The sequence below is a fragment of the Fusarium venenatum genome (assembly GCF_020744135.1).
Source record: "Fusarium venenatum strain MPI-CAGE-CH-0201 chromosome Unknown EDB82scaffold_4, whole genome shotgun sequence".
Classification (NCBI taxonomy): Eukaryota; Fungi; Ascomycota; class Sordariomycetes; order Hypocreales; family Nectriaceae; genus Fusarium; species Fusarium venenatum.
Window position 1 is genome coordinate 1977925 of NW_027072132.1, and position 27412 is coordinate 2005336.

General features: G+C 49.2%; 9 protein-coding genes across 9 annotated transcripts; 5 read left to right on the forward strand and 4 right to left on the reverse strand.

Moving 5' to 3' along the window:
• The first annotated feature begins 33 nt into the window (after positions 1 to 33).
• EDB82DRAFT_299711 (Pre-mRNA-splicing factor Cwf15/Cwc15) lies at positions 34 to 914 on the forward strand. The gene is made up of 2 exons (XM_065607429.1): positions 34 to 222; positions 270 to 914. Exons 1-2 carry the CDS (start codon positions 190 to 192, stop codon positions 753 to 755), a joined length of 519 nt encoding a protein of 172 aa, XP_065463255.1. The 5' UTR covers positions 34 to 189; the 3' UTR covers positions 756 to 914.
• A 278-nt stretch (positions 915 to 1192) lies between these two features.
• On the reverse strand, positions 1193 to 3086 carry EDB82DRAFT_529186 (uncharacterized protein; the record flags this gene model as incomplete). Its single annotated transcript, XM_065609203.1, has 3 exons — positions 1193 to 2428; positions 2481 to 2929; positions 2963 to 3086. 3 exons carry the CDS (start codon positions 3084 to 3086, stop codon positions 1193 to 1195), a joined length of 1809 nt encoding a protein of 602 aa, XP_065463256.1.
• A 2021-nt stretch (positions 3087 to 5107) lies between these two features.
• EDB82DRAFT_299760 (cation efflux family-domain-containing protein) lies at positions 5108 to 7390 on the reverse strand. Its single transcript, XM_025737494.2, has 2 exons — positions 6131 to 7390; positions 5108 to 6068 (listed from the first exon to the last, which is right to left on the reverse strand). Exons 1-2 carry the CDS (start codon positions 7209 to 7211, stop codon positions 5410 to 5412), a joined length of 1740 nt encoding a protein of 579 aa, XP_025592349.2. The 5' UTR covers positions 7212 to 7390; the 3' UTR covers positions 5108 to 5409.
• An 831-nt stretch (positions 7391 to 8221) lies between these two features.
• Positions 8222 to 9767, forward strand: EDB82DRAFT_299793 (DHS-like NAD/FAD-binding domain-containing protein). Its single transcript, XM_025737495.2, has one exon. The coding sequence runs from the start codon at positions 8443 to 8445 to the stop codon at positions 9643 to 9645; it is 1203 nt and encodes a 400-aa protein (XP_025592350.1). The 5' UTR covers positions 8222 to 8442; the 3' UTR covers positions 9646 to 9767.
• Positions 9457 to 10420, reverse strand: EDB82DRAFT_512736 (uncharacterized protein). The gene has a single exon (XM_065608923.1). The coding sequence runs from the start codon at positions 10351 to 10353 to the stop codon at positions 9889 to 9891; it is 465 nt and encodes a 154-aa protein (XP_065463257.1). The 5' UTR covers positions 10354 to 10420; the 3' UTR covers positions 9457 to 9888.
• A 183-nt stretch (positions 10421 to 10603) lies between these two features.
• EDB82DRAFT_579152 (peptidase family C50-domain-containing protein) lies at positions 10604 to 17027 on the forward strand (the record flags this gene model as incomplete). The annotated part of the gene is made up of 2 exons (XM_025737497.2): positions 10604 to 13813; positions 13871 to 17027. Exons 1-2 carry the CDS (start codon positions 10683 to 10685, stop codon positions 17025 to 17027), a joined length of 6288 nt encoding a protein of 2095 aa, XP_025592352.1. The 5' UTR covers positions 10604 to 10682.
• Positions 17028 to 17763: 736 nt separating this feature from the next.
• Positions 17764 to 18546, forward strand: EDB82DRAFT_299825 (uncharacterized protein). The gene has a single exon (XM_065607430.1). The coding sequence runs from the start codon at positions 17820 to 17822 to the stop codon at positions 18384 to 18386; it is 567 nt and encodes a 188-aa protein (XP_065463258.1). The 5' UTR covers positions 17764 to 17819; the 3' UTR covers positions 18387 to 18546.
• A 2610-nt stretch (positions 18547 to 21156) lies between these two features.
• EDB82DRAFT_299840 (fungal-specific transcription factor domain-containing protein) lies at positions 21157 to 24866 on the forward strand. The gene is made up of 2 exons (XM_025737499.2): positions 21157 to 22355; positions 22406 to 24866. The coding sequence occupies exons 1-2, from the start codon at positions 21292 to 21294 to the stop codon at positions 24564 to 24566; spliced, it is 3225 nt and encodes a 1074-aa protein (XP_025592353.1). The 5' UTR covers positions 21157 to 21291; the 3' UTR covers positions 24567 to 24866.
• Positions 24867 to 24990: 124 nt separating this feature from the next.
• EDB82DRAFT_512742 (KRI1-like family C-terminal-domain-containing protein) lies at positions 24991 to 27308 on the reverse strand. Its single transcript, XM_025737500.2, has one exon. The coding sequence runs from the start codon at positions 27147 to 27149 to the stop codon at positions 25167 to 25169; it is 1983 nt and encodes a 660-aa protein (XP_025592354.1). The 5' UTR covers positions 27150 to 27308; the 3' UTR covers positions 24991 to 25166.
• Between the last annotated feature and the right edge of the window lie 104 nt (positions 27309 to 27412).

A 27412-nucleotide genomic window follows, 5' to 3' on the forward strand; every position in this document is an offset into this window, starting at 1 on the left:
GTATATAGAGTGCTAAAGCGTAGTAGACAGAGACAAACATTGAACAAATTCTGCCGGGCGGTGAATCGCCACTTATGGCCGGCACGTCTGTTTCCAGAGCAAGTACGCCTCGCGTCGGCAGTTTCCCAGACTTTGTATCAACAGTAAAACTACAATTTTTTAACTACAAAAGATCAAGGAATTGTCGCCATGACTACCGCTCACAGGCCTACGTTTGACCCGGTTCGTAAATTCGGTCTATCAATAGAAACGCATGCTAACTTTTGCAGGCTCGTGGCAAAGAAGCCCTCCGTGGCCCAGCCTATCATCAACGTCTTCTACCAGCCCATACTCAACTGAAGTATCGTCAGGCTGGTCAAGGTGGTGATGCCGACGAACATCCTACTCGCGACCTCGCTGCCGAGCTTCTCGCCGCTGAAGCCGCCCATTTCACCAAGAAGAACGGCGCCCCTGCTATGATCGACGATGCCGACGAGGACGACGAGGCCAGCGTTTCTGGTGGTACCAAACGAGCGCTTCCAACCACAGATGGAGAAGGAGAAGACCTAGAAGCGAAAAGACGACGGATATTAGCAGAGACAAGAGATATTGATGCCGATGACGACAGTGAAGAGGACGAGGAGGACAGCGACGACGACGACGATAGCGATGATGATTCTGATGCGGAGCTACAGAGAGAACTTGATCGCGTGCGAAAAGAGCGAGAGGAGAGAAAGAAGAAAGAGGTATGGTTACGCGATCATTCAATATTGTAGGCTTGGGGCTAACACATACTGCAGGAAGCAGAGCGTCTCCAAGAAGAACAAGATGCTCGAGAACGAAACATTGCCCTCGGAAATCCTCTCCTAAACAAGCAAGATTTCAACATGAAGCGCCGTTGGGACGACGATGTGGTCTTCAAGAACCAAGCTCGTGGCACAGAGGAAAAGGGCAAGAAGAAGGAGTTCGTAAACGTAAGTCTTTTTTGTTCTATTTTTGCATAGCAACGGGCCAGCTTCTATATACATTCATTCACCCTTCTTACTTGAAGGCTGTTTCAAAAAAGACGACATTCGCTAACCCGAACTCTCTAGGATCTCCTCCGTTCCGACTTCCACCGACGCTTCATGAGCAAGTACGTTAGATAATGACATTAGACACAAACTCCTCCTTTTTAGACATTAGATACCCTGGAAATAAATCAACCGCTTGCCTACAATTCCTTGTGTCCGTTATCTGAACCTGCAGCTTGTTCGGCGAGAATCTTCTTCTCCAGACCTTCAAATGCTCCGAGAACGTTGCCGTACTTTTGGTACACTCCCTCGCGATAACCCTCATCAATTCGTTGGATGTTACCCTCCTCGGTCCATCGCTTGCCGATAAGTTCGTCAAAGGTCTCGTTTGGCTGGCGCTCAAGAGCCCACAGGGCCTTGTAGGCTCCGCCCAGAGCGCAGGCGTTGCCGCCGACGTCGAGCTTGTAAACGCCGTCGCTGCCACCAAGGGACTCTCCAATAACCTGAGCAATGGCTGGGTTCAGAGAACCACCTCCAACGAGGTAAATGCGACGAGGCTGGGCAGGTAGGCCAGGTCGAGTGCTTTCGACAAGGTTCTGAGAGCGCAGGCGCATGGAGAGAGCCTGAGACTCGACAATGACTCGGGCATCAGTCTCCTTATCCCAGCCATCCTTTACCTCTTGAAGGTCGGAACCATCGGGCTCACAAGAGTATCGCCAAGTACCGGCACGGATATTTGGCACCACCTCAGTAAGGTAGAAGTACAGGCCCAGCTTCCGCCTGTCGTCATCTTTCGCGGCACCGAGGGCGGGAGTGCTCTCAATAGCCTTGTTGAAGTTCTCCCAGCCAGTGGGGCCATTCTCAGGCTTAGGGAGTTGATCTCGAACTCGCTCACGCGCCAGACCCCCGTTCTTGTAACAAAGCATGAACATGTAGTGGCCATCGGTTGTAGGGTGGTTGAAGAAGTGATAAGCACCATCAGGCTTATACTTAGGTGTGTTCATGAGGAAGGTTGTGGAGGTACCCAGCGAAACAATAGCGTCCAAGGGTCGAAGGGGGAGAGCTAGAATAGTTCCGGGGTTGTCACCAGTGAAGGGTGTGATCTGGCAATCGGGGTGGAAGCCGTGACGGTCCACGAAGTAGGGTGAGATAGCGCCCAGAACAGCGGCGCCGTCCAGACAGGGCTCGCCGAGCTTCTTCTTCAGGTTCAGGGCATCACGCTTGCTGCCAGCAGCAAGCTCGAGAAGAGGCTCACTGAATGTCTGGCGAGACATATCCCACAAGTTCATGCCGCAGACATCGCTAACATCCATGGGAGCAATGGCACCGAGGAAGACGGATGCGAGCCACGAAGAGACGAGAGAAATGTGAGCAGTCTTTGCGTACATATCTGGGAGATCCTTCTTGAGGCGCATAATTTGAGTTCCGGTGAAACGCTGAAATACATGTTAGTGTTGCTTTTGATATATAACCTGGTACTTAACATACGTGGTGGGCACCGCTTCCAGTAACCTCGGCGAGCTTCTGGCGGTCGCCAAGCGCAGCATCGAAGGCATCACATTCAGCTTGGGTGCTCTGATCCTGCCAGTTGGGCGACCACTGGTGCGAGAGTGCCTGTGGCAGCTGAACCACCAGGGGAAGACGAGGGTCAAGGTGATGAAGGATCTCGTAGGCGTTCCCGTTCCAGTAGACGCTGCCATGCTGCTGACAAGAGCCACTGATACCGCGAATGTGAGAAAGAGGGACAGGCATAGCTTCAGCCAATCGGTCAAGAACGAGGTCTACGGACTCCATCCACATGGCGACGGGTGCGTAGACCTCGCCTGTCTCCTCGTAGACATGGACACCTTTCTTGATGCCATATTTGTGGCCAAAGTCCTTGTCAAAATCGACCTTGGCTTCACCAATGACCTTGAGGTCTGAGTCGACGACGAGAGCTGGAGATACTGTCAGCTAATTGCGCTGGAAACGTGTTGCTGAGGGTATCTTATTTGACGTGCCTTTTAGCTGCTGCGTCGACAGATCAAAGCCGAGGTATAGAGGCTTGAAGTCCGCAGACTTGTCTGTATTGTTGTCCCGAGCGAGGAAAGGCATCGTGAGTTGGTTCAAGTTGATAAAGTGGTACGTATGAAATCAGTCAAGATATTGAGAGATGGGAAACTATCCAAGAGCGCCAACCACAGCGACGTCAATGGTAGCAGTTATGACGACAGGGGATGTCAATCGCAGGCCCCGTAAAGATTGGAGGTTCTGCACTGTAAATTTATAAAGGTACAGTTGGTTATACAAGGACCAATGAGTGACCAAAGTGTGTACGTTGTAGGATTGAGTTGAGTGAGACTGAGGAAAACACCAGAAAAAAAGCCACGAGCTGGGCTTTATACTGTTGTACCTTGCCTTAGCTGAGGTAAGGTACAGTACAATAGATGCTTCACTGCCGGTAACTGCATCATGTTAGACCGCCACCGTCAACCCAGCAGGGAAGAATGAGAGATAGACACACTAAAAGAGTGTCTTCAGTGGGTAACATGCATCAGAAAAACTTCAGATGGCAACTTGAGGTGTGAATATAGTAATGGGTATCCAGACTCATGTGAGAACGCCCAAGTTTAAACACGCAACACTATTATAGAAATGGCTGGGTTTATTCTTTCTGTTCTTTTCTCTTTGCCCAATTTATTCAAACCCAAAAATAAGAACACGCCAATACTGGGCTCAGAGGTCATATGAGCACAATTACATGTCCGGGGGTATATATCCGTATGCAGACATTTTATACTCTATCTCAACAGATACTTTCCAAGCCCTTGTTCCTGGATAGTGATCAGAATACTGGCAACCCGTAACTACTACCTGTGCCATTATGGTTATCTATCATAACATGTTGGCCAATTTGTAACTACGTAGTCTTTTTCTCTAGGAAGATAAAAGATGGAGACTTTCTCTTGGTTTCCATCGTCCATATCAACGTGGGGTTTCGTCTCCGCTACAAGTGCTCTGTAAAGCTCTTACAATTGGCAATGTCATATCCCGCCAAACCAACCCCAGTTTTTCGAACCTCGATAAAATGGCAGCCTGGGGACCAAGGAGGGGCGTGTATAGAAAGGAATATCGTTGACCTTACGACGCTTCACACAACAGACACAGACATTGAGACAAGTCACGATATGGATCAGGCAGAGGAAGTTGTAGAAAGATAACTGTCGATGAACAGTTATTTTCGAAAACATTAAAGAAGCATTGTATACGGTGATATATCAACAAACGCGGAGAGACACCAATGCCAAGGAGACTCCTTACTGATCGACATCATTATCCAACTCTCAAGTTGCAGGACCTAGAGAACCTCTCATTAGTCTGCTATCCGTTTTGTGAATTAGGACATGTGCAGAAAACAGTTCATTTTCTCTTGGATGTACTCAATCTCTTCATCAATCCCAGCGTTCTGTTCGCATTTAGCCTAAACTTGTCAAGAACCATCTTAAACTTCACACCCATCTCTTATATCCCGGCCAATAAGACCCGTGACCTTAAAGACCCAGTGAAGCGCCAATGGGCAACGAGCGCTTGTAACGACAGTTTGTACAGTTCAACAACGTTAGGGGGTGTAGAAAAAGCCAATTCAGGTACAGAATAATTAATTTCTCACTGTCAGCTGTGATGAACATTTGTTCCTCCAGGCGAATAGAGACAGACATACTGTTTCCGTGTGAGGCGGATGCACAGACACTTGCCAATACTCTCTCAAGGCTCAGCGGTATGAATTCACTCATCTCTGTTAAAACAAAGCATTCGTTTCTTCTCGTTGTCTAGTATTCCCATTCTTGTTGTTTTGATCTACACCTATATATATAGTAGTCCCCTGACTCCTGTTTGGGGCGCGTCTAAGCTGGGCAACACCACAAAGAATGACCTGCATATTACTTTTCTCCAATCCTCGAATGGGCAACACAAGCCAAACCCAATTGGCTATCTTGTCTGGGTATCGATACAGCCATTCGTCCTTAATAGCTCCATCTATGATGTATAGCTTCTAAAATATTTTCCTTGTGCCTTCTCTTCCAGTGTTTATAATGTTCCCTATGCATCCCTCCGCCATTCTAGGTCGATTTCTGCTGCAACAGGAATCTCTAATTCCATAAGAAGAACATGAAAAGAGGCGTGTACAGATATATGCTGTTGGCGTTGTTCGTCAGGTAAACAGCTACCAGCTACTACTGGATTCGCGTCTCATGCTCCTTGACTAGTCGCTCGTCAATTCAGCTCACCTGGCCGGACTCCACTGGCCCGCAGCTCAATTCCCAAGCGAAGCTAGCCCCTGATCGCTAACAGGGTTGACCTTGGCGTGCCATAAGAGCAGAGGTAATAACAATCAACATTGAGTGGAGGGTCGTTTTGTCTTTAAGCTTCTTCCACTCTAATGCTTGTTCCTGTTCCGGAGGCCATCGCCATGGTCTTGGTTGCCGTTTGATTTCAGGTCATGGCCGTGATCATGGTCCGATTCTGCTTCAGAAACATCCTCCTCTGTCTCTGGGGGCAGAATCACGGTACCGGGGATAAAGTCGTCAAACTTGGCCTTGGAAGTTGCCTCCTTTGGTGAGAATCGGATACGAACCCTTCGCACACCGCGCACCTTGCCTCCTACTTGTGTCCGTACTGCATCCTCAACCTGCTGTGTTGCATCAACGGACCACGCTCCGGGCACTGTCATCTCAAGATCCACGAGATAATTCTGGCCTGATTTGATGCCGCTCACTTCGCGGAGGGAAACCTCTTGCCCTTCTGCCACATTCTTCAACGCCTTGTGTGCATGTTTTGATACCGAAGACTTGATATCATCATCAATACCTTGATCCGCCAGTTCACGGAAAGCAGAAACAGTATTTCCGGCACCAGCTTGGATAACCATGATTGAGATGAGCAAACCACCGACGGGGTCCAGCCACGCCGCGTTCTCCATCATGTTAGCTCCTATGATGGCAGCCAAAGTGACAAAGCCCGTCAAACTGTCAACTCGGTGATGAATAGCATTTGATGCGAGAACCGAGGATCTGCGTTCACGCGCAACCTTCATTGCTGTGATTTGTCAGCTCACGTTCTTCGATGCATCGTTGGTCTCGTGACTAGATAAAACTTACTAGCATGATATAACCATTCCTTAATCAGGATTGTTCCCGCGGCGAGCCAAGCTGCGTGCATGCTTGGAATACCAAGTGCCGCGGCTCCATGAGAATGGCTATGGCCGTGTCCGACGTGTTCGAGGATACCGTGTGCTGCTTCCGGGTAAAAGTGACCGTAGAGACTGATGCCGCTGTCCCAGCCCATGTATAAACCTCCCATTAACAACATGCTTGAAACACCCAATGAACCCAAACTCTCGACTTTGCCAAAGCCCATAGGGAACTTGTCTGTTGGTGGCTTCAGACTCCATGTAACCGTAGCAAGAGTCAAAATATCGGATGCAAGATCAGTGATGCTGTGCCAGGCGTCTGCAGTCATAGCTTTGGAGTTGAAAGCATATCCACCAGCAAACTTGGCAATTGCCATGCCCAAGTTGGAGACCAAGCCGAGACGAGTGATGCGGACGCCTGGGTCGTCCTTGTTGCCTGATGTTAGGTAGGCGTTGTCGTGATGGTGATGGTGACCCCCTAAAATGCCGTGGCTATGGCCGTGGTCATGGCTGTGGCTATGTTTGTGACCATCTTTCTGGTCGCGACCAGAGTCGGTATGCGATCGTACCTGGGACATTGAGGCTTCAACAAGAGATGGTGTTGATTGAAGTCTGGTGCGAAAAGATGTTAGATGCGGTAGAGAGTTTGTTGAAGGGCGAGCGTAGGAGATGGTATTTGGCGAAGCCTGGTGGTGGGTCGAGAGCTTAGACGAGGCTGCCAGGTATGCACAAGTTGATAGTGCAGCGAAGATGGAAGCGCGTAAACGGCGAGGACAAGCGAGGTGGAGAGGACGAGGGCCAGTATTTGAACGCAGAAGAAGCATCTGGCCACGACATGTATTTTGAGGAGAGACTTGGACATTAGGGTGTCTTGCATGTCCCCACGAGGCAAAGCCACGACTGCGACAGCTAGTATTGTGAGCGCTGGGACATTGCGCTGTGGCTATTTGCGACGTCACTCCCAGTACCACTCCTCCTATATTTCCGCCTGTGCTTGCGCCTGTACCTACGCCTGGGCCCATGAGACGCCCGGCCTGCGGGAGACACATATATCCGAGATTGGAGGAAGTCCGTAAAGTGGGAGAAGAGCCGACTTCCAGTGGATAATTGATTGCGTGTAAAATGTATATATCGTTGCGTCGTTACGTTGCACAGTTGGAAAAAAAAGAAAGGAAAGGAAAGGAAAGACAATATAAAATTGGTGCTGCTGTTGTTGACGTTATGCCCATTAACGGAGTTTCAAGTTTCGGAATTGGTTCAATACGCCGATGTGGCTCGGTCGAATACGGATCAAATAGCTCGGGGTATTTGATCAGTCAATTGAGTTCAATAAGTCGAGTTGAGTTTGGATGGAAAGAAGAAAGAAATAGCAGAAACAAGATTATCGAGATTATCAGATTAGACAGCTCACAGCTTTAGCTCCACTGATTGATAATAATAAAAAGGTTGATTGCGGCAATTATTAGAGAAAGAAAGAGCCATTGAGACGAGACAAGGTGAAGTCAAGTAAAGTAAAGTGAACCCACTATCTACGACACTCTCGCCTGATATGGCTCCCCAACGTTCCGGTCTCCGGAATTGCCCTTGACCGCTGAGGTAGATCTTTAGCCAGGTCCTAGTCTATCGATTGCCAAGTTTCTTAGAACTCAGGTACAGCGCATATAGACCTAGACCGTAAGTATGCTTTCACACCTGTATCAATACTTCTATTCAGACAGTCCAGTTGACATTTCTAGTTCCCTGTACTTGATGAACGTACTACCCATTATGACTATGGATTACTAGAACTGACTCAATGTCATGGTGGCCCTCTATTATTAGGTCTGGCGCGGAATGTGGGGGAGGAATTGACCAAAGTCTTAGTAGCTTCCCACGTAGGTCCTCCTAAGCCACAGGGATTCGTTTCTAAACTCTAGCCCGTTCATAGCAAGGCTGAGAAACGTCCCTGAAACCAATGACGCGCTCTCTGGCTAAGAATAATCAATCCCTGTCACTAAACCTGCGGTGCTGTGAAGCCATTCACCACTCGTAACAACCACTTCTCCAATTGCCTGTCGACGCCATTGACTTGTGTAATTTCGGTCCTCCAGTTCAAACCCGGATAATCCTTCATCTTCACTGGTCAAGACTCAGCTTGCGCCTCACGATTTGCTCTTGACCAATCCTCCACGAGCAATTAGAAACAGCCTCGTCAGCTGTTGAAGACTGCACTTCAACTGCCTTGGTTGTTACTAAATCAAGTAATCCTTGAACTGCGACTCTGGGAGAAACCTGGCCTCAATGAGCAAACCTCTACTCAGGATCCCTTACACGGACCTCCCCTTACCCTCAGTAATTGCACCAGCTTCAGCCTCTACCCTTCCCGGTGCCATTGCTGCCCTTCATCGCTTCTTCGTTGCTCCGTCTCCGAGACATCTTCCTCCTTCTGCCGTTGTCCTCACTGGTGCAGGCCTGTCAGTCGCTTCTGGCCTAGCAGATTATCGAGGTGTCAAAGGCACTTACAAGGTCAACAAAACATATCGTCCCATATATTATCCCGAGTTCCTCAAAAGTCATGAATCTCGGAAGAGGTATTGGGCTCGTAGCTTTCTGGGCTGGTCCAATCTACAAAAGGCATCACCCAATAGTGGACATTATGCCATTAGGGACTTGGGAGATTTGGGTCTAATACGAAGTGTTATTACTCAGAATGTTGACTCTTTTCACCCAAGGGCTCATCCTAATCTATCAACTCTAGAGCTACATGGGTATCTAAGGGCTGTTGTCTGCACCACCTGTAAGAACGAATTCTCCCGAAACGAGTTCCAGGAGAAGCTGGCTAGCCTCAACCCCAGATGGGCTGAGCTACTAAAGAAAGCCCTCCAGTCAGGGGCGCTAGATACTGAAGACCCAGTCGAACGTCGGTTCAAAGGCCTCAAGGTTAACCCCGATGGTGATGTTGACCTGCCAGACGCCCCCTACACAACTTTCAGATACCCGCCTTGTCCCAAATGTTTGTCCCACCCGCCAAACAATTCAGACGGTCACAAGCATGTTGTGCAAATCGACACAGATGGGGCTTGGAAGTCTCCCAGCACAGCAGGTATTCTCAAGCCTGCTGTTGTCATGTTTGGCGAGAGTATCGACAAACATGTCAAGCACTCGGCCGAAGAAGCCATCGATAATGCCGGAAAGCTACTCGTGCTGGGCACCTCACTTGCCACTTATTCTGCTTGGCGACTTGCCAAGCGAGCTCAGGATCGGGGCATGCCCATTGCCATCATCAGCATGGGCGGTATCAGAGGCGAGGATAAGTTTTTTGCGGGTATGGACCCCAATCAACAAGGCGAGCAGGGCGTAAGGGTCGCTTTGTCGACGGACGATCTTCTTCCTGCTCTCCTGTCTGCCCTGCGCAATGATGTGGCACCTGCAGAGGAGCCAGAAAAGGCCTCACTGCAAGCTTCGATCGCAAACCCCGGCATCTTCAAGGATATGCTTTCTTAGTCCATAGATCTGTATACGACTACCCAGCCATGAGGTTGGAACCATTTACATTTAAAAGAAGTTTTTGAAGCTTCCGCTTTTTGGCTTTGCTGGTGCAGCTTGAGCAGATTCCGTGGTCTGCGCCTCGGCAGCTGGTATCGCTGTCGAAGTTACGGTGATAGGTTCAGTGCGCTCGACCTTCTCCCGTTTCGCCTTGCGATTTGCCTCATCACGCTCAATGGCCTTAAGCACTGCAGAGATTCATTAGTGACAGGTCCCAGTGATATCTTTGATCGTGTTCTTACTTTCTTCCCAGTCGGCTTCTTTTCCAGGGTCGCCAGTGCCGAGTGCCTTCTCAACATCAACCGTTTCTCCCCTCTGAATCTTCTCAACAACCTCCCGCAAAGACGTAATCCTGGCCTCTGATTGTCGCATGTATCGATCAAAAGAATTTCGTAGCGCGATCATCTGTATCGACATTGATCCGATGAGAAGGAATATGACAATAAAGAATGTCGCCGGGTTCCATTCTTTCGATGTCTTCTTCAATTGACGGTTTTCCTTTCGCAAAGGCTTCGGTATTAGGGAACGCCAGAATTGGCCATCAGCAATGGTTACAGGGGCTGTGCTTGAGTATCGAATTCCGAATTTGGATACATGAGATACCCTCAATGCAATTGCAGTGGCTCGGATCTGGCCTGACCGAATCGAGAGTGTTCGTAACGACATGTTGGTCGATTTGAAGCTGTTACAACAACGATGTCTTTAGCTCAAATCCCGGGGAATGACAAAGATCTTCTACCGAAAAGTTGAGAGCACGGGCCATTCGATCCGAGATCCGATAGTTGCCCCAAGCAACCGCCGCTGTTTGCGAATTCCGGGGCTAGACTAAACTACGGATACCTAACAGGGACTAAATCAACCAGTGATTGACAATTGTCGATTGTAGAATTGAAGCCTTTTGTTTTTCTAACATACCTACATATTGTACCTCCATATTAGGAGCTTTTGGTTTTTTTACGACGGCATGTTAACGAAATTCCACACGTAATATCCAAATGGCTTCACTACAAGCAAAGGCCGACGCGGTCAAGACGGCCCTGACAGACACCTCGACATGCACAACTGCGACCGTTGTGACCCTCAAAGAGTTGTTATTACTGGACGCCGACAACTCAACAGCAGCACCAAAGACAACGACAAACTCAAAGACGAAAAGAGCGGCGCCAGGCAAAATCCAGACCGCAAAGTCTAACACAGAACAGCTACCCCCAAAAGACCGTGCTGCTCTCGCGACGCAAGTTATCAACATTTGCATCAAGTCCTTGAACGAGGCTGCGAAACCATCAGTCCCCACGACTCCTAGCAAGCGACAAGCATCTCAGAGCGATCTCAAGAAAGCTTCGGGCCCCCGAACACTACGCAGGTCCCTATCCGCGCCCTTGTCACCGCTGCAGCCCCGAACCTTGAACCGAGTCGCTACTTCACCGAACGTCGCATCGAAGGCAACATCACAACCACCACAACAATCGACAGGATGCCTTGCCGTTGTCGAGTGCGCGCGCGCCTCTTTTTCATTCCTCCGATCAACTATTGGCGCTGTTCAACCCACACAAACAGACTTTCAACTCGAGAATGGAATGTCAGCATTCATCGGCAAGCTTCTGACTCTAGGGTTCCAGGATCAAGCACTGAAGGAGCTGAGAATCTTGAAACGGAGATTGGATGCTGGGGTCGGCAAGACAACAAAACCTGCATCAAGCGAGGGGCAAACAGCAGCTCAAGTTATTGCAGAATTACTCGACTATGGCGACAAGATCCCCGACAACTTGCTTCCTGTGGTCACAGGATGCCAGTTCCAAGTACTAAGGTGGATTTCGCATTCAAAAAAGCCACACCATATCGAAGCCGCAATGCCGTTTCTTGAGGAATCTCACGTTTCTTCCCCTGTCAGACTGTATGAGAGATTAGGAGCTCAAGACAAGAAGGAATCGCAAAAGGCGGCTCGGCAACTGGCATCCTTATCCCAGACAATTCTGTCATTCGCGCCGAGTGTGTCTAGCAAGGAGGACCAAGTCGCCACCGAAATTCGACTGAGCCCCTCTCCCACTTCAGCTTTCAAGCTGCAAGTACTGTGCTTTAAAGCCCAGCTTAGATGGTGGAGAATGGCTGGCCATCGCGGAAGCATTGACGACGACATACTCTCGCCATTTTCTCGTTGCGTGCGCGCATATACTCGACGACACCCCTCTACAAATGGACCAACATATGACCTGATCGCTACATCATTCCAGGAACTTATGGATCTCATGGGTTCTCAGAAGTCACAAGCCAAGACTTCGTCCGAATCCCCCCTGACTTTGTTGTATCAGCTTCTAGGAGTTGCAGCTCAAACGGATCGCAAATATGAAGCAGCATGCCAGTGGTTTCAAAGCCTGAAGGGTGTATTGAACCCTGACGAAGAATCAGCTATCCGCGTGTTTTCGGTCTCGGCTCGTCTCCTTGCTGCTTCGCTAAAACAGTCCAAATATGATTCCAAGACAAAGGACCTTGTGCAAGAAGTTACAGAGAGCCTAGAAGGAAGTTTAAGTGGTAATATTACCGATCTAAATGAATTGTTGGATAGTCTTTCGCTTGCCCGACGATCAGCTGTTGGACTACTCGTGAGCAGCTCGAAAGACTCAAAGTCAAGCAGCAGCACGGTCAGATCTATCATGCAACACCTCAAAATCTTTATTACGAAGTTCCCACGATTCAGTCGCCGCTGGCTAGGAGCTCCTCCTGGTAGGGATGCCTCGACCAAGACCCTTCTGCAGTTCGATCAACGACGAGAAACTCTTATGCAAACGATTAGCCAGATTATCGATGGCGCTTTGGTAGTTATCAATGGCGACATTCAAAACGACTCGACTTCATGGAAGCAAATGGACGAAGTTTTGATGGATTGTAACAAACTAGTCGACAGTGTTCTTGACCCTACAACTTCGATAGCACGAACAGAACAGCTCAGTGGCTATTTTGTCAAGATCTCAAGTCTTTATTTCGCAAGGTACAATCAGCTACGTAAGGACCTAGGCAAATCCAAACAAATCAACAAGGAGATTCTTCAATGCTTAAGTCGATCCATCGAGGTAATCCAGGACCGACCCATGGCACAGCAGGAAAAGGCCCAGATCACAACAAAGCTGGAGCTTTTTGCCGACCTGTGTAAGGCTGGAAACCGAAGCGAAGAGGCAATCAAAACGTTGCGATCAATCTGCACAAACATGATTGAAGAGGGTGCCTTGGTGAAGGTCACAGCTGCCCTCGATTCGCAGCCTCCGAGTGTCGCTTGGGGCGCCGATGAGAAGGCAGAAACGTTGTCTCGAACCCTACGTTCAATTGCCAAGCTTGATCAGTCATGGAATGACTGGGCCTTTTTTCTGCAAGAAAATGAGCGAGCTGCAGTACTTGAGCATCTGATGCAGATTGTCGGCGACATCACTTTCAAAGGAGAGCCGCTCAAATTGTATGACCCGTCTGTACAGTCTCTTTTGAAGATATATACGCCAGAACGTTTTCCAATCCGACGTCTTCGAGTCCTACTCCAACTGCTTTTTCAAGTTATAGGAGAAGAAAGTGAGATGGAGCAAATCACAAAGTTGGTCGAAGAGCCGATTCAGCAGCTAGAGAATGAGACCTACGGCGAGGACAGCTCTCTTATCCGTTACATCCCTCATCTAAGGACACTGGAGAAGTCGGTTTCGGCTTTGGCTGTGACTGACGCTCCTCTTCCCGTGCCTGTACTGAGAGACGCCATCGCTTCTTGGAGATTAATGACCGAATCCTGCAAGTCGCGAAGTGAGCTCTACGAACAGATCGATAGCCCAGATGGTCTCGTTTTGCACTTACAGTCTGCCAGTCAATTTGCTAGTCTGCGAGGTGAGCATGGTCTGCAACTCGAGATCTTGGAACTGTCAACACCTCTGTCCAATATCCTTGCTGAACCAACATATAACAACGTAATTCTTAATCATACGCTCCTCGCCTCGCAACATCTCAACATTGGTCACTTTACTGAAGCAAAAGAGACCCTCGATGCGACGAAGAAGCTGCTGGACCAAGCAGAAGGCGTCTCCCGTGGGTTGGTAGCCGAATTTTATCTTACTCAAGCCGAGTATTATTCTGGTATTGGCGATATTGACGAAGCGTGAGTGATCATTTATGTCAAAACGTCATTACAAGTGTTCATTCTAACTGTGCTTAGAAATTCCTCATTAGCAGCTGCCAAGGCGATCTACAACGGATCTACCTCGTCATGGGCACTGTCAAGATCTCAAGCTAACATGTCCATTGCTCTGAGTTCATTCTTAGAATCGGTTCTCGCACTGAAGCGCGGTCAAGTTCAGGAAGCTCTAATCAGCGTTAAATCGAGTGTCCGGGTCCTGTCTCATGACTGGTCCAAGATAGAAGCGTCTGTGTCCCAAGGTGCTAGCACAAGTGTTATGAACGCTTCAACAGCCAGTTTGGATACTGTCAAAGCTGGTGCTAAGCTCGGTCAAGTGATCGGGCCACGATTCTGGGCACTCGCATTTCCCCTTCTGCGAGGTCTTTTGCACGTCTCCTCCGTATACGCTCACCTTGGCATGTATCAAGAGACCGTTTACTATGCGGAATCTGCCCAAAAGATCGCAGAGAGCACGGGCTCGCCACTATACCGGGCACAAGTCCTGGCCTGGATCGGTTCTGTTTACCACCGCGCTGGAAAGCTGACAAAGGCTCTTGATTTTGGAAACGAGGCTTTCCAGGAATTGCCACAAGATATCTCGGCGTCTCGGGTTCGAGTTGCTTGCCAACTGGGCGGGTTATTTCGTGATACGGGCGATGAAGACAAGGCTCTCCAACTCCTTCAGCTTGCGGAGGATACTGCCCAGCGTCTCGGAGATCATGGTAAGGTACTGAGCATCCAGAATGAGGCTAAGAAAACAGCTCCCGTTGCTGCTAAAGCACGAGCTGCCGTCACTACACGCGCTACTCGCACTGCTGCCAGGACAACCCGAGCCAAAGCCGCTCCTGCTCCTGCTCCTGCACCTGCACCAAAGACTCGAAAGCGACAGGCAGCAGCCAAGAGTCAGCCGTCTCCTTTGGAAGTGTCCAAGTTGCCAAAGGACGCGTACCAGGCTTCATTGATGGCCTCGGTCATTTTATCGCGAGCTCTGGGCTTTATCAGCCAGAAGGACTGGACTTCAGCTTTGTCAACTTTGGAGCTTGCTAAAGAACTGCCAAAACTACTCGGCACCCTGTCTCAGGAACAAGTAGTGACTGCAATTTCTCTTATCGGTCACAGCACAGAGCAGATGATTCATGATCCCGTCTTCTCTGTTGTCCAGGATTCAACAATTTCTTTTCCAGCAGTCGCAGCTTCTGACAAGGCGAGACGCTCGATAAGTCAGACGCCTCCTCGCAAGGGACGCGCAGCCGCAGCAGCCACTGAACGAAAGGGTTCAAAGGAGGTCAATGTTCCTGCCTTCGCTGAAGCATTAAAACAAGCCCAGGAGCTCCTTCTCGAGGCTCATGCTTCGACTCTGTCAACTGCTAATAGCACCATGGTCCATCGCATCTCGGCTCTACTTCAGAATACGGTCATTCTTCTCTCCGCCACGTCAACGACGCAATCCAAGGTTCTCGCAGGCTCGGGCTTTGCTACTTTCTCTGTTGATTTAGCTCGCAATGTCACTTGGAAGCGTGAGCAAAGTACACTTCAGAACAAAGAAGACACTGAAATAGATGGTTCGGGGTCTATTCAAACTTCCGGACGTGACAGCCTCGCACTCACAACTGAGATGGCCAAATTCCAAGAGGACTATATTGACTTGGTACCTCACAACTGGAGTGTGATCTCTGTCTCCTTAAGCGATAACCATCACGATTTGTGCATTACCAAATTCCAAGCGGGCCATAGTCCTTTCATTCTTCGACTCCCACTCGAGCGTGCCAATTCCCGAGATGCTGACTCGGAGATCTTCAATTTTGAGCATGGCAAAGAGGAGATGATGGAGATTATCCGGCTTGCCAATGAAACAAGCCACTCTGCTAGCCGCGACTTCAGTGTCAAGGGTGCAAAGGCTGCATGGTGGGCTGAGCGAGAAGAATTAGATGGGCGACTCAAGGATCTTTTAAGCACAATTGAGACAACTTGGCTGGGTGGTTTCAAGGGAATTTTCTCTCAACACGAACGCCGACCCGATCTCCTTGCTCGCTTTCAAAAGAGCTTTGACCAGATCCTCGATAGCAATTTGCCTTCACGAAAGCAGGGCCGAGGCAAGAGGCCAACAAAGACATCCAGGGTGTCTCTCGACCCTCGAGTCCTCGATCTGTTCATCGGGCTTGGGGATCCTACTGATCCGGACAGTGTCTACGATGAGGCACTCAACGATCTGCTCTACTTTGTCGTCGATATTCTTCAGTTCCACGGCGAACGCAACGCGTACGACGAAATTGATTTTGATGCAATGGTGGTCGAGACGTATGATGCACTGCGCGGTTACTACAATGCTGTTAAGAAAGGATCAGAACGAGCAGAAGGCGCACATACTGTTTTGGTATTAGACAAGGCTCTCCATGCTTTCCCTTGGGAGTCGATGCCATGCATGGAAAGCCTCGCGGTTTCACGTGTTCCTTCTCTCGCTTGCTTGAGGCAGCTCATCACAGAATCACAGCCATTTGCAAACGATGATGATTCTGAAGATGCGCCTGAAGGTCACTATGTCTCTGCCGAGCGAGGAGCGTACATCCTGAACCCCTCTACAGATTTGGTTAACACACAATCTACTTTCCAGCCAATTATGAAGGGTTTCAAAAATTGGGATGGTATCGTCAACCGTGCTCCTCAAGAGGCCGAATTTGAAAAGGCGTTGTCAGACTCTGAAATTCTCCTTTACTTTGGCCACGGAAGCGGTGCGCAGTATATTCGAGCACGCACAATTCGTCGTCTGGAAAAGTGCAAGCCAGCAACATTCTTAATGGGTTGCAGTTCGGCATCACTGACGGAAGCCGGAGAGTTTGAGAACTACGGTCCAGTGTGGAACTACATGATGGCAGGATGCCCGGCGGTTGTGGGCACACTATGGGACGTGACGGATAGGGACATTGATCGGTTCGCGGGCCGATCGTTTGAGGAATGGGGGTTGTTTCCCAAGGGCACGTTCAAGGAGGATAAGCGAGCCAAGGGCAAGAGTCGGGCCTCGAGCCAGGACGAGACCATGGAGAGTGAATCGGAAGAAGATGGGCAGGTAACACGTAACGTGTCACTAGCCGAGGCCGTTGCACGGTCCAGGGAGGCGTGCAGATTCAAGTATCTCAACGCCGCCGCGGTGGTACTCTATGGAATTCCTGTGTACATCAAGCACAAAGGTGACGAGTAAATAGGGGCGGAGAGTTTAGCGTTGGTTGGTCATCAAAGTTCGTTTAAGGGGAATCTCTGTCTGATAGACTACAGGGACTGGGGGCGCAGCATAGCATGGCGTATTATAGCATTTCCGGGTGTTTGGATTATTGGAGTCTTGACTCGATTTAAGGTTAATGAAAGAATTGTGATCATCAATAGTAAAAATTATGCTTGTAAGCAAGGACCTGACTGGCCTTATTATCGTTTCTAACAGTCTATTCTGACCAACCACGCATTAGTACTATTCTCTCATTCTACAGCTGTAGCTCAAGATCCAAACATTCACTGTTTTCCAATGGTGATTGATCATTTGGTAGGACTGCTTGGCCACAACTGGGAGATATAATCTGCGTTTTATGCAGTTAAACATCGACAACGGTTTGATTGCTGCAGTCAAGATCGAACCAGTTGAAACGGACCGAGGCTCAGACGTGTAATACATGTACAAGTCTGACCGTGTAAGTGATAGCAGATCGTGGTTGGTCCATCAAGTTGCCAGTTTGACGCTGAGCTACTTACTTACCACAGGAATGCTACGACACCTTCCAGAAGGAGTGTAGGAAAGACATTCATGGCCACACTGAGACTCGAGTTTGATTCAAATTGTCTTGATGGATGGCAGCATAGGGTAACTTAGGTACTGTTTGGTGACAAAACTCAGTGCTCAGCCCAACTTGAACGTTAAGCTGAGGCACAGTTATCAGAGTAGGCATAGCTTATATTATCCTTTTTAGGAACGTTATAGTTAAATTTCCAGCTGGTAACTTTCATGGAAGGTGCCAATTTAAACAATCACCTTGTAGGGCTTAGGCGAGCTGATGTGCAAGGAGCGCGCGTCTTAGATAATGACCTAATTTCCTTGATATTTGTGTCGTTCATAATACCAGGGAAGAGAAACCCCACGCGTGGTTATTATCCCACTTATCCCACATTTATACATAGCCTAGTGTACCTAAACCTGATGCTGTTTTCTCCGTTTTGGCTTATACCAAGAACTATTGCACGAACTACACTACATGTCCCTGTCACCTCTCCTCCTGATCAACAAAATGCAGTGCGGCACAAACACACAAGCCGAATAGCACAGGTAACATGGCAGTGCTGCGGGCGGACCATGTTATTGTTACGCCCGTCAAGTCGTGGAGAAAAGGGCAGAATGATTGATGGAACAAGAAAGAGTCAAGACGATATCGGACCGGTACGAAGTGGTCATTTTAGTGCCTTGCCTGGGAAGACGTTGAGGAAACGTATGTATGTGGCTTTGCTTACTATGGTCTGTATGTCATTGATCACGGATTGGAAGGGATATGCATGTAGGTGTGTGAAAATAAAATGAGACATGGTGGTGGTGAGGTTCGAGACCGGATCGTCAATTCGATGTTACAGTACGATATCCATGCGTAACTGATTATTTGGCGATCATGTCTCCTAACGACATCGTGATAAGCCCAGAAAGACAGAGGAAAGTAACTCTACTCCATCCAGCCCTAACGTGGGAGATCCATTATCCATCATACATACATAGTAGAGTGTGTGAGGAACTTTTGGCTCAGCAAGGGATCCATGTATTCAAGTGTCTGTGCAGAAGGGGAGGAGCGAACCGTTATTTGTCTCGCGGTTTTTAGTTTTTCACTTGTAACGGTCAAGGTATTGGGATGTGTGGTGTGCTATTTCAAGATGCATGCTGGCGGTTAAAGCTGGAAAGGAAAAGACGACAAGAGAAGACAAGAGACGCCTCACTTGTGAGCTATGAACCAAGCAACATATTCCAATTTGCTCATGATATTAAATACCACCGTGCATACATAGACTATATTGCAGAACAAAGATACTAATGATAACGATGACACTAACAATGCCTTTGCTTTGTGTTCAGTTCCCCTTTTATCAACATTGGCGCATGTAACATGATGACACCTCGTTATTTTGGTTGTGAAGTCTAAGTTGTTCCATCCCAATTGCACTCGGAAGTTACCGTCAATTGAACAGGGATCATCTACCCTTGCTAGGATAAACAACGAGATATCCCGCGGGTTGCTCAATTGGTGATTCCAAAGCAGAACTAAGTCCGCAGATCATCTGTATTGCACCGCCAGTTTCATGGGTGATGCTGGATGAAGAAACCTATTTCTCCGATGGGTATCATCGGTTTTTGAGGGAGAAATCATGGGCCAAATTAGGAGACAACAGCTGTTGAAAAGGATACACAGGAGAATGCAGACAGCCAGGGGAGACAGAGAAAGAGTTTGGACGGTAGTCGCAAGACTAGACCCTGGTAGAGTCCGGCATTTCTCGACTAGTTTCATGCAATCACATCTGCAGCAAGATCTCTTCCAAACCAAGGCGGCCTCTCGATTGTTTGCCTAGTAAAGTCAAGCCACTACCCGGGCAGGCAGGTATGTAGGCTTGAGGCATCATAGTACATATAGTTAGTCAGTAGTAACTATCAACGCCCTGCTTTTCCTCGCTACCTCAAAAAGGTCCGGGGTCCTGGGCAGGACCAAGACAGGGACTGTCACTTTTCAAGGGTCCCCTGGCCTGCTCGCGTTAGCTTTTCTGTATCCTGCCGCGCCTTGTCTCAGTGAACCTTGACAGTGTGACACCAAGCCTAACGGGGGAGTGCCGTTGCTGAGCCTTTTCAGTATACGAATGAAGAAGATGATGATGCGATGAGATGCGATGCTTGGGATGATCCGGATTCCGGTGGGATACCAGCTCAACAGTGGATAGTCCAGCCGACACAGCCGCGGCCAAATAGCATTGCCTCTTTTTTCGTCTTGCAAGGAGATGCTAGAGACTCGTTTCTCCTCCAGTCGTATTCAAGAAGAATGCACGTTCATATGAACATCACAATATGCCCAAAGAATTGTTAGTACTAGTTGAACCCATACATGCAAGTTCTGTGCACGTTAGCCTCCTCTAGCCCTGTAGGGATATTCCGCGTCCCGTGCTCTGCCTGCTGTGCCGTTTGACGTAGGTATTCGAGTTCATTGGGCGGAGGTTCCTTCTTTGGTGATTGCTGTTATTGCTGTATGTCTGTGTTGTTAAATACCCAGTAGTAACAATTTACCTTTGAGAAGAACTGAGGAGGGAAGTAAAGGAAGCAAGGAGATGTGCTCGTTTATCTTAATCCATGTTTATCCTGAGTGGAGGCTGATGACCTTCTAACCTAACCTCGATGGTGATACAATATGAGGTATGCTCCAAATCGTTGACTATTATTACACATGACAAGGACTACCACGTCACGAATGTTGTGATGGAGACTGTCTACTGCTGTGCGTAGGGATCCCTACTAAGATATGCACGCGTCCACCGTGCTTTGGACAGCTCCACCATGACTATTGTCATTGTACACATGGTTTTTGACGTTGACTTAGTAGACTGACGTTACTAGTTAACATGCTTGCTAGTAGAGACATGACATGGAAGAGAGACATGAAGAAATGAGACCGAAAAATGTGACAGCCCCAATTCAATCCAATCGAGACTTGATTTTAATACTGTCATTGTCCCTTGGAGTTCAATACCTCTACAGTTAGTCTACCCCACAGTCACACCCCCTGGACCGTGCACTATAACATCCAGCCCAGCCTCTACCTAACCAACCTATCGTGATCACTGCTTCTGAACCTGGGCCCCTACTTAACGACAAAAGGTAAACGGTCCCACCCTCCTGGACGTTTGACCCCCAGCTTCCGCTTCCGCTTCCACGACTCAATCCTTTTCCACCCCGTTGACTCTTCAAAACCCAGGTCCGGTTCTCCTTCTCGCATCCCTCCTCCGCGGATAACAACGACCGTTCAATTCCCAACTACCCGAGTAGGCGAGCGATCATTCGTCCTTGTAGTCTACCCTTCAGCCTCTGCGACGGTTCCAAACTCTCCATTTTCCGCCAACAACTCCTTCGCCCCAGTCGGGGCGCAGACTGCCCGTCCCCAGCTCCAGTGCGGGGAGCCACTGACAACATACGTACCCGTTACTTTTCTCCATAAACTCCCCGGACGACTTCGGGTCACCTCAATTCAACGCTCCTGCGCTGCAGCAGCAACGTTTTGAGCAGCACAGCAGCTGTACTTATTAAATCATCTGTTTTACCCAGTTGGACTACCTTCGCAACATATCGTACCAGACGTTCCGCACTGCTACCATCACCACGGTCCGATAGATTTGTTTCCCATCGCCAAATTCTCGGCCTCGGAAGCGTCCGCGTCGCAACTCTGTATCTGTCTGGCAGAGTCATGTCCGGTCGTGCCGTTTTGAAACCTCAACATGCCCCGTCATCCTTCGATTCCGCCCCCCAACTCTATCGCGACGTTCCTGGATTGCACCCTACACCTTCTCCCTCTCACGGCGCCTTGATGGATACCTCACACTTCGACGATTTTTCCTTTGCGTACCAAGGTCTTCCCGACCAGTCTTCTCTCGTTTCTCTTGCCGACCACGCACACGCATCTCAGTCTCCCACTCCGTTTCCTCAGCACCAAGCCATGTCTGGCCTTCCACACGCTGGCCTACCGTTCGGCGCTCTGCCTCCCGGTAACCGGAGCCAGAGCATCGAAGGTTCTGAAACTGGCCAAGGTCGGATCTCTCCTGCATCAAACGCTCTAGAAGACTCAAACGCCGATGAATTTGGCCTGGGTTCCCGTAGTCGTGCAGATGGGACAGATCTGGGCGGTAAGCATAAGGAAGATAAAGCCGACACCACACCTGCATGGAGTGAACTTAAGACCAAGGCCGGTAAAGAAAGAAAACGCCTCCCGCTCGCTTGCATTGCATGCCGCCGAAAAAAGATCCGGTGTTCGGGCGAGAAGCCTGCTTGTAAGCACTGTTTACGCTCACGCATCCCATGCGTTTACAAGGTTACGACCCGAAAGGCTGCACCTCGAACAGACTACATGGCCATGCTTGACAAGCGATTGAAGCGTATGGAAGAACGCATTATTAAGGTCATACCCAAATCGGATCAAGAGGTCGCATCATCCGTCACTCGTGCCGTGGTCAAGCCAGCCATACCAGGAACTGTGCCTTCAAACAAGTCAACTAAAAAGCGTGGTGCTGAGGAAGCTTTCGGGCCTGATCTGGAGGCGTGGGCCAAGGCGCCTTCGAAGCCCAAGATTGACGGCGACGATAGGCCGAGTAGCTTACAAGTACAGGAAACTGAAGAGAATAAACTGCAACATGAGGGCACTGACGCACTCCCATCCAAAGAGATACAGGAGCATCTCGCGGAGGTTTTCTTCGACAATGTCTATGGCCAATCTTACCATCTTTTGCACAAACCAAGCTACATGCGAAAGCTCAAGTAAGTTTTTATCAAGTCATCATCTAATGTATCCGTCTAACTTTTCACAGAAATGGGACCTTACCCCCAGTTCTAATCCTTACAGTGTGTGCTGTTGCAGCTCGTTTTACTTCGAATCCTCTAGAGAGTTCACCTGGGCCCGAGTTCTTACGCGGCGAAGAGTGGGCATCCCATGCTCGTGAGATTTGCACGAGACGATATGAGTGGCCAAACCTCACCATCTTGACATGTCTACTCATTCTGGGCTTGCACGAATTTGGAACATGTCAAGGCGGTCGCAGCTGGGCTCTGGGTGGACAAGCCATTCGAATGGCGTTCGCTCTTCAGTTACACAAGGATTTAGAGTATGATCCTTCGGGCCGCAATGGTACCAAAAAGCAGCTTAGCTTCATCGACCGAGAGATACGACGCCGAATAATGTGGGCTTGCTTCCTCATGGACCGCTTCAATTCTTCCGGGACAGATCGACCCATGTTCATGCGGGAAGATACCATACAGATTCCACTGCCAGTCAAAGAGAAATACTTCCAGTTCGACATGCCTGCGCCAACAGAGATGTTGGATGGCCAGATACCTCACCCAGCGTCTCCTAACGATGGCCAACTTGCCGATGCACGAGAGAACATGGGCGTGGCGGCTTATCTGGTTCGGGCCATTGCCTTGTGGGGACGAATCATCACCTACTTGAGCCAAGGAGGAAAGGAACTAGACCCCAACCCGATGTGGGAAGATGAGTCTCAGTACATCAAGCATCTCAATGATGTTGTCAACCTTGAGGCTAGTCTGCCCTTATCACTTCGATACTCTGTCGAGAATCTGGAAGTACACAAGACGGAGAACACGGCAGGTCAATTTCTCTTCATGCATATCTGCCTACAGCACAACATCCTCTTCGTAAGCCGGGCCGCCATGTCCGCACGAAAGCAACAGGGCGTACATAACGACTTTTTCTCCGAAGCGAGTAAGAGGACATTCAATGCGGCTAATCGTATATCGGAGCTCCTTCGAGAGGCTGAGCAACCGCGGTGTTTTGTATCTGCCCCGTTTGCTGGGTACTGTGCCTTTTCCTCGACGACAGTTCACATTCTGGGTATAATCTCTCGCAATCCTTCTATGAAGCCAACAGCTGAGGCCAACTTGACTACCAATGTCAAATATCTTCACAAGATGAAGAAGTATTGGGGCATGTTTCACTGGATGGTGGAAAATGTTCGCACGCAATATCGGAATGCTCTGGATGCCGTGAGAGCTGGCGAAAATGTCAACGAGCGTGCCACGCAGTCATCTTACCTTCAATACGGAGACTGGTTCAACCGCTATCCACACGGTCTTTCTGACTCTGAATTTATGGATCCCGCTACTCATAAACGAAAGGATCTAGGGGCAGACGGCGTCCTCGAAGCAAAGCCTGAGTTGCAATCAGTAGAGGAATACTTCTCTACGCTCCCAACGCCACAAAGCATCGAGAACAAGGATAGTAATCGAGCAGCAGCGCCGAAGCGAAAGCAAGGAAACAAGAAACAAACGGGTATGTCAGTACAGCCTGGTCAGTCTCTCGATCCTATGCAGGGTTCGGACACCGATGCGGTCTCTGTAGGAGGCCAAGAACGCCGATTTTCGGGTGCTCTAGGACTGCAAACTACCGGTACGGCCGGCTTCAACCCCCTCGCTGTGTCCAACCCGCAAAACTCAGCCTTCAGCACTGCAATGTCACCTATGAGCCCCGCCAACATGACCGCCTTTTCTCATCACGGGCACACACCGACCTTCTTCCCGCCCGAATTACTGGCTATGAACTTTGGCTCGGGCTCAAATGGCAACATTGACCCTCTTGATCGTCAACTTGTTTTTGGTGGATATTCGGTGGATGTTGGTACCGGTCTAGGCAGTGGTCACGATATGATGACTGGTATGAGCTGGGATGCAGTTGCCCCAAGTACTCAACCAGAGGAAGACTTGCAAGGCCGGCGATCTAATATCAAAGCAGGCATGAATGGCACAGGAGCTGGCATGGCCGATGGAGCAGGACTATCTGGACCTGAAGCATCATCTGCCTGGTTCATGCCATTCAACATGGAGCCCCCGGAGATGGGCCAGGATCCTGGCTTCAACATGGGCGGTATCGATCCATTCACCGGCGTCTTTGGCACAGGAGGAAGTGGTTTGCCAACGCCAAATGCAATGGGCGGGCTACAGCAACAGGGTCCTTAGGAAGGACTGTCTGGCAGATTAGCACATGCGACACGATGTTCTCAAAGATCTTACCAACCAAGGATAAAGGTTGAAAAATATTGATCCATGGCTAGGATGAAAGGAATTCACTACAAGTAGAATATAGTTTGGTCTGGCGTTACGAACCACGAGTGGTACGGGTTATGGAGGGGGTTGTTTTACTAGGTATCTTGTGTCTTTACCGTTTCTGCGTTATCTCGGGAGAACTACACTAGAGTTTGGGTTGGACATTGGCGAAGAGGCATATTGAAGTTCAAAGCGAACATTGTTGGGCATGTCGTCTTACCATTAGGAAGGGAATTTGTGTTTTTTTTTATTTAGCATTCGAGATACCATCATACCCGTCATGTTCATTCAGATATGAGCTGACACTCGTTTATCAAGAGATGATATAATTCAGATTAAAAATTCGAGCTTTATTTGCATCAGACCAGCTTAAACATAAATGATCGTGCTTTTTGTGATGTAACTGATCTTTCTATAAAGAAACCATACCTTGATATACAACATGGAACGCCTGGTCTTTTACTACTATGCTAGCGCAGTGGTATCTCACTCAAAATGTCCACAAGAAAACTCTTACTCTTCCGCTGCCACGGCGGCTGAAGCATTCTTCTTGCCCTTGGACCTCTTTCGCTTCTTCTTTCTCTCGCCCACATCACCAACCACGTTGTCCTCTTGGTCGCCATCCTTCTTTTGCTTCTTCTGTCTGTCGCCCTTGGACTGAATGATGGTGCCGCTACCATCATCATTGGCAGAGACCAAACGCTCGAATCCATAAGTGGGACCCTCGCGCTCGAACTCTCTGCCAAAGATGTCGCGGCGCCATTGTCGTAGACGAGCCTTCTTTCCAAGACGCTTCTTGTCTTTGCGCTTCTTCTCTTGGTCGCGGAAGGTGGCGAACTTCTTGAGGCCAGCGTAATCGTTGAGGGCGGCGTCAGAGGGAGCGAGGAGGATATCCCGAGCGGTCATACCAAATGACTGGGGTGAAGTTTCGCGGTAGCGGAAAGGAGCGTGTGTGGGCTTCTTGAGAAGAGCATGGTTGGAGAGTTCGAGTTTGGACTCGACGAGAGCCTCGAGCTTGCTACGCTCCTGGCGAGCCTGCTTCTGAGACTCCTTGCGGGCCTTCTTGTGGTCTGTCTTGCGCTTCTTGGAGGCTCGGCCATCTTCGTCTTCGTCTTCTTCTTCTTCATCATCCTCTTCGGCGGCAGCATCCTCCTCAAGGTCGCTGAGGGAAACCTTTGGCTTTTCTTCTTCTTCATCCTCAAAGTCTGGGATAATGTCCTTGATGTCGATATCGTCATCCCACTTGGGCTTCTTTACCTTTGACTTCTTTCTGCTCTCCTCCTCTTGATCCGATGCCATAGCATCATCTTGCTGAGCATAGTAATCGTCACCGAATCGCTTCTTCATCTCATCCTCCCACTTATCGTCCTCCCATGCCTCGTCAAGGAACTGAATCCACTCCTCATCAGTAAGATTCTTGCCTGCGTTGCCAGCTGTTCGCTTGATCTTGCGCAGCTTCTCCTGAGCTTCATCGAGTTTGAGCTTCTTGAGGCGGGCCTTCTCCTCTCGTCTCTCCTTCTTCTCCGCTTCCTTGCGCTCACGTTCAAGCTCACGCTGACGCTTGCGCCCGGTCTTCTCCTCTCGCCTGACCGACTTGGCAGCGGCAACATCTCGAGCATAAGATCGAAGGAATTCATTGCTTCGTTCTGGATCCTCGAATCGCAAGTTGTATGCCTGTTCGAACTCATCGGCGCGGTCGTCTTCATCTTCGTCGTCTGACTCAAATACTTTCCAGTTAGAACCATCCGGAGGAACCCAGGCGCGCGCGCTCATGAAATTTGACAAATAAGTCTCAGGGTTCTTGTCGGCGTTGGCAACGTCAACTTCAGTGATAGTCAGGGCTGCTTTTCTAGAGGGATGAACTCCGTTTGAGTCCACCTTTGCTGATGCCTTTTTCTTCATGAAGCCACCATCCTCCTCGTCAGAATCGTCTTCAGCGGCGGCGTGCATCTCAGCCACGATGGACTTCTTGAGAGCGTCTTGTTCTTGGTTGTAGGACATGGGAACATCACCATCATCATCTTGATCTTCGGCGCCAATATCACCCCGCATGTACTTTTCTCGGTGGTAGTCCTTCAAGTATACTGGCTTTTCCTTCTTTTCCTTATTGGCAGTTGTCGCAGAGGGATCATCAGGCTGATAAAATGTGACCTCCTTGTCATAGACTTTGGGGTCCTTGTTTCGGATGGCTTGGAGAGTAGCAGAGATTTGGGCGTCGAGATCCTCTGTAGCGAGGAAACCATCCTCATCTTCCTCTTCGTCGGATGAGGACGACTCGCCATCGTCGCTTTCGGGCTGCTTTCCAGTCTTCTTGAACTTCTCCTCCAATCTTTGTCGTTCCTCTCTTTTCTTGTTGTGCTCGAAACGACGCGCAAAGTCTTCGTTCACCTTGAAGTCTGACGCAGCAATAGTGGCCCCTCCATCTTCGGATTCGGAGTCGCTATCGTCAAGGAGGTTGCGCTTGGAGTTTTTGGGTTCTTCTGTGGCTTTTGTCATGATGTTTTCGAAAGCCCCAAGGGCTTTTGGCTAAGTGGATGGGTGTTTTGTCGCGCAGTGAAAGGGTACACGGGAAAAAAGACAGTATTAAGTGATGGTTATTTTCATCAACAAGACCAAGACCCAATGACAGCTTCCTACACTTTCCTGAACTTTTTTTTTCTGCCAGTTCGAAAATTTGGCGGGGAGCCGGAAAGCGGTCAAATATTGAACCGAGTGATCCACCTTTCCGGGAGTCTGCCAATAAGGAGCCGCTTTTTTCT

Coding starts and splice junctions, on each gene's coding strand:
- EDB82DRAFT_512736 (XM_065608923.1), bottom strand. CDS start 10,353: ATGTCGTTACGAACACTCTCGATTCGGTCAGGCCAGATCCGAGCCACT.
- EDB82DRAFT_299760 (XM_025737494.2), bottom strand. CDS start 7,211: ATGTGTCTCCCGCAGGCCGGGCGTCTCATGGGCCCAGGCGTAGGTACA. Junction 6,069..6,130: donor GGAATGGTTATATCATGCTA/GTAAGTTTTATC, acceptor GACAAATCACAG/CAATGAAGGTTGCGCGTGAA.
- EDB82DRAFT_512742 (XM_025737500.2), bottom strand. CDS start 27,149: ATGACAAAAGCCACAGAAGAACCCAAAAACTCCAAGCGCAACCTCCTT.
- EDB82DRAFT_299825 (XM_065607430.1), top strand. CDS start 17,820: ATGGAAGGTGCCAATTTAAACAATCACCTTGTAGGGCTTAGGCGAGCT.
- EDB82DRAFT_299711 (XM_065607429.1), top strand. CDS start 190: ATGACTACCGCTCACAGGCCTACGTTTGACCCG. Junction 223..269: donor ACAGGCCTACGTTTGACCCG/GTTCGTAAATTC, acceptor TAACTTTTGCAG/GCTCGTGGCAAAGAAGCCCT.
- EDB82DRAFT_299793 (XM_025737495.2), top strand. CDS start 8,443: ATGAGCAAACCTCTACTCAGGATCCCTTACACGGACCTCCCCTTACCC.
- EDB82DRAFT_299840 (XM_025737499.2), top strand. CDS start 21,292: ATGTCCGGTCGTGCCGTTTTGAAACCTCAACATGCCCCGTCATCCTTC. Junction 22,356..22,405: donor AGCTACATGCGAAAGCTCAA/GTAAGTTTTTAT, acceptor AACTTTTCACAG/AAATGGGACCTTACCCCCAG.